The sequence below is a fragment of the Pteropus vampyrus genome, unplaced genomic scaffold (assembly GCF_000151845.1).
Source record: "Pteropus vampyrus isolate Shadow unplaced genomic scaffold, Pvam_2.0 Scaffold368, whole genome shotgun sequence".
Classification (NCBI taxonomy): Eukaryota; Metazoa; Chordata; class Mammalia; order Chiroptera; family Pteropodidae; genus Pteropus; species Pteropus vampyrus.
In genome coordinates, this window is record NW_011889149.1 from 346,282 (window position 1) to 354,194 (window position 7,913).

General features: G+C 50.6%; 1 protein-coding gene across 1 annotated transcript; it reads right to left on the bottom strand.

The window, feature by feature from the left end:
* Positions 1 to 2: 2 nt before the first annotated feature.
* LOC105305203 (mesoderm posterior protein 2-like) lies at positions 3 to 425 on the bottom strand (the record flags this gene model as incomplete). Its single annotated transcript, XM_011379683.1, has 1 exon — positions 3 to 425. A coding segment is annotated over exon 1 (423 nt), but the record flags the coding sequence as incomplete, so codon positions are not given.
* Positions 426 to 7,913: the final 7,488 nt, after the last annotated feature.

The following is a 7,913-nucleotide window of genomic DNA, read 5'->3' on the forward strand; positions in this document are numbered from 1 at the left end:
CTCTCCTCGCTCAGGCCCAGCACGGCCGACAGGTGGCCGATGTAGCGGATGGCCAGGCGCAGCGTCTCGATCTTCGTCAGGCTCTGGCCGGCGGGCGCCACGGACGGCGGCAGGAAGCGGCGCAGCTCGTGCAGGGCGCGGGCGAGCGTGCGCATGCGCAGCTTCTCGCGCTCGCTGGCGCTCTGCCGCTGCCCGCCGGCGGGTCCCGGCCGAGCTCGTCCCGGCGCCGTGGGGCCGGTCTCTGTGGTGGAGGCTCCTCGGGCCGGGGGCGCGGGCTGTGAGGAGCCGCGTGCACTGTCGCAAGGGCACGAGCCCGACGAATCTGAGGAGGAGGCCGGGGATGTGGAGTCCGAGTGGCCGGCCCAGCCCCAACCCTGGGGTAAGATCCAGTGGTCGAGGCTCTGCAGAGGAGGGGACTGGGCCATGGCCAGGCGGCAGGCTCTGCGCGGCTGGCCCAGCCACCTCCAGGTCTGAGCTTTTATCTGGACCAAAGGTGCGACGCGGCCCCCTGCCACGTTACAGAGAGGTGTCAAAACCCACAGAGCCCAGGGAAGGTCTGGGCAGGGGGGCCCTGGGAAAGCGGGCCCATTTGCAGAGGTGTAGATTCTGACTCCTCAGGGGCTCTAATGGAGGCCCCTGCAGCCCGGGAAGTGTGGGAGAGACAATTCGCATCTGGAGGGAGCTGCTAAGCTTCTCACCGGGTTCTCACCCACTCCGCCCCATCCACTGTGCAGGGTGAGTGCCCAGGAGTCCAGCAATGGTGGGCAATGCCATCATCGTCTTGGGTGACTCATGGACCCCTGCGAAGAGAGGCTGCCTCTCTCATCACCGGTCCCCGGGGGGCTGTGCCCAGTGACTTCCACCCAGTGCCTACAGGTGTGCTCGTAAGGCATCAAGACAAACCCTGAGGGACCTGCCAACACTGATGGAGGTGGGAGGGCGGACCATACAGGTGGACCCTTCCTGGGTTCTTGGGAACGTGCACTCGCTGATTTGTTGAGTGACACTGAGAAAGTCATCCTACTGCCCACAGTTAGTTTCTCTTCCTGAAAAATAGAACAAATCAGCTTGGAGAAGAACGAATGGGGTGCAGGTGTTGAAATGAGGGAAGGTGAGCTCTTCAAGCCGGCCAGAGTCAGTCCCATTTTATTTGTTGTGTGACTCTGGGCAGATGACTTAACTCCTCTGAGACCGAGCTTCCTCATCCTCAACAGTAATCTAGAATAACCCCTACCTAGGATGGTTACTGGTACTGAGTGGAACCATCCATGAACCACTTGATATAGACCTGGCAAATGGGCTAAAAGTTTGGTGCTATCATTTTATAAAAAGGTGCTTACATTTCAAGATGCTCGTAGGCATTATTCATTTAATTCATATTTATTTAGCAACTGGTAAGTGTCAGGCAAACCAGGAAGAACAAACTAGTTGTGGTCTCTGCTCTCATGAGATTTCAGTTTTGTGGGAGAGACAAATAAACTGGCCATTCATAATAAGTAAGCCCACTACTAACTAGCTCTGTGCCCTTGGGCAGAGCCCTTAACCTGTCTGAGCCTTCTGCTCTATAAAACAGGAATAATAATTACCTATCTACTCACAGGACTATTATAGTCTCAGTATAAGCTTGGCCATAGTCAAGTTTATAAAGTAAAAACTCCTCAGCAATAATTCCAGTTTAAAGGAGGCATCAGTGTCCTTTGCGATCTTCCACAAAAGGGCTGAACTTGGAGGCTAACAGCTTCATGAGGGCCAAGGACTGTAGAGCTTGGCCTCAGAGCTGGAGAGGTCACAGCTGGGCCTTGAACCATGAGTAGGACTTGCATAGAGAAAGAGGCACGCAGAGAGCATTCTGGGTATGGGACGGGCATAAGCAAATGCGTGGCAATTTGCTGGGACTGAAGGTGCTTCAGGAATGGCATGCAGGGATGGTGTTGGGGAGAGTGGAGCACACCATGCGGGGTGCCAGGCTAGGAATTTGGGTCTTCCTCCCCAAGGCAATGGGGAGCCAAATTGACTTTTGAGCAGATGTGTGACATTAAAAAAAAAAAAAAGAAATTAGTAACCAGTAACTAAAGGCCAGCACGATAATGTGTCAGGACTAGATTAACCCATACCAGCCTGAGGTAGTAAATGGCCTCATATTTTTATGGTGGTTTTTAAAAATTAACTTTCAGTTACGCACATTGCATAATGAATACATTCTCTTTGTAAGAAGTCCTATAACCCTTCCCCAAAGGTAACAGTTATTGTTAGATTGTCATGTCCTTCCAGACCTGGTCCATGCATTCATTTCACATCAGCATGTATCCTCAGAAAACACATAGTATAAATGAGGTAACATTATGGAACATTGCACATACCAGCCTGTGACTTGCTCTTTCTTCATTCAGCAGCATATCTTAGAGCATCCCATGTCAGGACATATTTAGCTGACTCATACTTGGTCATAGTTAATTTCATTGTTCATCCTTTTCAATAATAGAGGATAATTTTAACTAGGGATAAAAAAAAGGTGACAGGAGGTAAAGATAGGCCTTCGATGATGAAATTACATCACTTTCTCCTCAGAACTGAATTTAAAATATATTGGAGAAAAGATGCTCATGTTACCACTGTAACATTATGATAAAGTAATAGTCGACATGGAATAATGTTGGTGAAGATAACTATTGTTTAGTTTATGCTAGTTGCTATGAATAAGGAGAGGGTATTTTTAAATTTGTCCATAACACAAAAAGAAGATGGAATCAGTTAACTATGCCTGTTTTCAAACAGGCTTTCTTTGGAAAGAAGCAGTTAATCATGCAACATTTCATAACTTAAAAGAGTTTAAACCAAGGTAAAAAAAAAAAAATACTACTTTTTCTAAGGGCAGTGTGGATTTAGAAAACAGTCCTATACTTTTGAGATTGAAATAATGGCAAATGTAGTATAAGTATATTATCATTTATTCATCCAAAGCTGCACATTACTACAAAACTCTGACACAGTCAAGAAGTTTATATACATGTAATTGACAGCTATAAACAAAATTCAGAAAGAAACCTGAGGCATCAGTTACAGTGGAAGTGCCACACTGGTCCAGGACCGTTTCCTCCTGAATGTCTTTAATGTGAGAGAAAATAAATCACCATCTTGTTTAAGTCATCATCATTTTGGGTGTCCTGTGAGCAGCCAGACACAATTCCCATCCACATAATAAAGTTCCTAGGTTATCCTTGTCAACAAATGGGGCTGTGTGAGCTGGATGACATTTCAGTAAAGTGAATTCATAAATGATTCATTGTTCCCACAGATGAATGGATGGATGTTCACCTGGAGGAAGGTCTCTAGTGATGTGTCACTGGCTCTATTCCCAGCCTTGTCATGGGCAGCATTACGAATTCGAATGAAGGTATGAACTGATCTAATGTGGGGTAAGATCCAAACCCAAGAAGTGAACTGGGTAACAGCCAGGATCCTGGCAGGCTGAAGAACCCATCAGATCTAATTAGGTGGAGTCAATGGAGCCCTCTGTGTCCTCTCTCTGAGTTCAGGGTCAGGAGGCAGCATGTGAATAGCAGCAGGTTTAGAAAGGGCGTAGCAGCCATTCCTTGCAGGCATCAAGGGCACGAGAAGCAAATGTGATCCCCTTCCCACTGGCAAGAAACGGGGTCTCCAACCACTGGAGACTGGTCTTTTATTCCCCAGGCATGGTGAACCATACCCAGAGAAAGCGGGAAAACCCAGGGGCCACAGTTTATGAGGAATGGGGATAAACTCAGGGAAGGGAGGGTGGTGAGGGCTTGAAGCCAGATCAACAAAGAAACAGCTGAAGGACCTGGGGCTGCTTTGTCCAAAAAGAAAAAAAAAATTAGAGATGTGATGTCTCCAGATGCCCGGAGGAAAAAACTCCAGGGAGAGTCTGAAGAACTTTCTAAGATCAGAGGGGCTGCTTTGGGAGTAAGTGGCCTATGCTGGAGATGATCACTACCCTGTAGGCACATAGAGTGCAGTGGATCATGGTTATTGCTTCTGCCGAGCTCCATAAAACAAAGGGGTTGGACCTGAGAATCTCAAGGTAGTTTTAGAGCTGAGGCCATAAATCAGGGAGAGAACAAGAGCTGCCACCTCAGGCCTCTGGGCACTCTCGGGGTGCACAGGCCACAGGGGACCCTTCAGGGCATCCTGGCTGGGGGAGGGCAGAATGAGGCCACACGTGCGTCAGCACTCTTAACACCCCAGCCCCGCTCTCCCCTGTGCCTCAAGCTCTGGCTCAGCTGAGCCTACTCTGGGGCTGGAACTACAAGGCCACCGTGACCCTTGGCTGAGCTTCCCTCTGTGGCACCAGTCAGCTTGATGCTGTGAGCCCAGCAGCGCCCATTTCAACGTTCCTCTTATATAGGTGAGGACACCAAGGCCTCCATCCCATCATCCCCTTACTGGCTTCCCAGGACTTTGCCCCCGAGCACCAGCCAGATGAGGAGGGCAGAGGCCCAGGTTGGGTCCCAAACATGCTCTTGCAGCTCTGGCGCGCTCAGGGCCATGGGAGGACCTGCTCTTAGTGGTCTTGCACAGGCCTCACCGTTTGTTCAACCCCGGCTCCCGTTCCCCACCTGTTCCTTCTTCCTGGGCAGGCGGTGCCGGGCTCCCAGGAGCAGGTCCAAGGAGCTGGAGCCAGGTTAAGGCCTGCCTCTGCCCCATAGGTCTTCTTTCCCTTCTGGGCTTTGGGAACGTGGGAGGGAAGGAGATAGGCAGTCAGCTGGGGGCTGCAGGGGCCGTGTGGTATTCTCATTACCAGCCGAGCAGGGAGGGCCAGGCCAGCCGCCCCCTTGGCCACTGTGGCTGCCTTCACACCTCCACTCTGCCTGTTGACACAAGGCCGCCTCCCCCAGGAGAGAAGGTGTCAACTTGGGAACAAGGGTGTGTAGGGGCCTCCAAAACAGCCAGGCAGCAGGCCCCTCAGCGCAGAACGCACTTCTGGGGTGGGGGTGGGAGGCTGCAGGTATGCGCCCTAGGAGGCCCAGGGAGAAGGCAAGACCTGTGTCCCTGGAATGGCAAGGAGGAAGTGGGGGAGCACAGGGGGGCCTGGGAGCCCTGAGTCAGCCTGCCCAGATAGTACCCCTCCCCAGCCCCGGGCTGGCGCATGACTCCGGACACAGCCAGGGAATCTCAATGACAAGGCCCTGCTAGGCAGGGCGCCACCAGTGTCACTGGGAGACTCAGAGCCTGACAGCCACCAGGACAAGGTCCCAGAGCAGCCGCTGGGGATGGAGCTCCCGCTGACCCGGCCTCAGACCGCCTGTCTTTCCAGCACATACACGGTGTGAGGGCTGTGCCTGCGAGAGCCATTCAGTGCGCAAACCCCAGGACTTCAGCCTCTGCTGTCCTCTTGCTCAGGTGGGGAAACCAGGCCCAGAGGGGTCCTATCATTTGCTTGAGGACCCCTAGCGCCAGGGTTGGAGCCACAGAGGCCATGCAGCACACTGCTGGGACACACTGTCCAGGCCGGGGTGAGGGCTCCAGGGAGGGACGAGTTCACTGCCGTCTCGGAGCTCCTGCTGGAGGTGGGCAGAGAGGACAGGTTGGCTGTGAGTCTGCGGTGGCCTGGTGTGCTGGGAGCGCATGGACGGCAGAGGTGCGCCCTGGCTGGTCATCAAGGCGGGTCGCAGGAGGAAGGGAGGGCCCTGAAATCTTCTCCAAGTGGAGGCAGGGCATTCCTGGCAGCAGGGATAGGTGTGAGCCCAAATCTGGGAGTGACGGGGCCCAGGGCTCATTTGGGCAATGCCAAGGGGGCTGGAACCCTGGGGAGGGGCTGGGACAGTGGAGAAGATATGGGCGAGCAGGTGGGTACTGGAAACCGAGCTGGGTGAGGAGTTTGAACTCAGGGAGGCAGCGAGTCCACGAGAAACCAGGCAGGAGGCTGCGGTCACATCAGGGCAGGGGCTCCTAGGATCAGGGCAGGGGCCCTGGGAGTGGGCCGTGGAGGACGGAATGAGAGAGAGTGTGGAGGAAAGTGGGAAGGATGTGGGAAGGCCACTGTTGGCTGGGGAAGCACAGGAGGGGCCGAGGCCACAGGCACCCAGGGAACTGCCCAGCGGCCGGGGGCAGGGACGGGAGCTCCCTGCTCTCCCTCCAACAAAAGAGATGAGCCGAGGAGGCTGGCGTGGAGGGGCCAGAGTCCAGCAGAGTCCAGCTCCCCAGGCCTAGGGCCAGCCATGCCTGGTCTCAACTCCCTGAGCCTCAGCCTTTTCATCAATGAAATGGGTGTCCTTGCTGGGAGGATTAGGTGGAGCACTGTGTGTTGAGCACGTGGGACTCCACAAGTCCTGCCTGTCTGCCCTGCTGGAGAGGAGTGACCTTCTGGTCCTGGAGTTCCTGGGAAGGACAGAGAGGGAGAATGACGGGTGCCCACTCCAGGATCCCCAGACTCTGGGAGGGAAGACCCAGCCTCCAAGGGGTCGGGCCCACCAGCTGGAATGCTGGGAAGCGTGGCAGGGTGGGGGCGGGGAGGTCTGCAAAGTCTCCCTCCCTTCTTCCCTTCCTTCCATTAATTAGTAAAGCAATGCATGCTTGTTACAGAAAAGTGAGAAGATGCAGGTCATCAAAACGCAGGGAATTTTAAATGCCCACAGTTCCATCCACCCAGAGAGAACCACGTTAGCACGTTGGCCCGTATCTCTGCATCCCAACCCCTTTCATTTTTTCCCCCATCCTAGCCTTTTCTAGGCATCCTTACAAATACACGAAAATACATGTAGAGGCTTTAAGAGAGCATGTCAGGGTTTTTTTTGTTTTTCCAATTTTGAAGATTCTGGTATATATATTTACTTTTTTTAAACAGCTTTATGGAGATATAATTCACATACTGTATAGTCACCTGTTTAAAGTGTACAATTTAATAGCTTTTATATATTACATTTACAGTTTTTTTAATTGTGGTAAAATATGTGTAACATTAATATGTTCCATCTTAACCATTTTTAAATGTGCAATTCAGTGGCATTAATTACATTCACAGTGTTTTGCAACCATCACCACTTCTATTTCCAAAACTCTATCACCTCAAATAGAAACTCCGTACCCATAAAACAACTCCCCCTTACCCTCCTCCCCCCAGTTCCCAGTAACCTCTAAAATGCTTCCTGTCTCTAGGAATTTGACTATTCTAGGTGCTTCCTATAAGTGGAATCATACAGTATTTGCCCTTTGGTGTCTGGCTTATTTCATTTAGTATAATGTCTTCAAGGTTGATTCATGGTGTAGTACGTGCCCTAACTTCATTCCTTTTCACGGTTGAATAATTTTCCACTGTGTACATGTAGATCACATCTTGTTTATGCAGTTATCAGTTGATGGACATTTGGGTCGTTTCCATCTTTTGGTTATTGTGCCTAATGCTGATATGAATGTTGGCTTACAAATGTTTGTTCTAGTTCCTGCTTTCGATTCCTTTGGGTATTTAGAGAGTACATTGTTTTGTAACCATCTTTTCTCACTGATGTATTAAGATCACTTTTCGTATCAGTGTATGTATTCCTGAAGGCCTGCCTAGTACTCCATGGCGTGGTGGTAACAGGTCAATAACAGATTCTCTAGTATACACAGACAGACACCTTAAAGTTTTCCGCATGGGTTCATCTTTATGCTTACAATTTATTTATTGACTTTCTTAAAACTTATTTATTTATTTATTATTTATTTAATTGAAAAAATTATTTAATTTTTCCCCCATCTACCTCCCCCATCCCCTCTATGAGTTGCTATTGAGTTTGTTCGTCATGCTCATTTGTTGCTTTTAGGTTTATATCCCACATATAAGTGATATCATGTGATTTTTCAACTTTTTCTCTTTGGCTTATTTCGCTTAGTATGATTATTTCAGGATCCATCCATATTGTCGCAAATGGCAGTATTTCATCTCTTCTTATGTC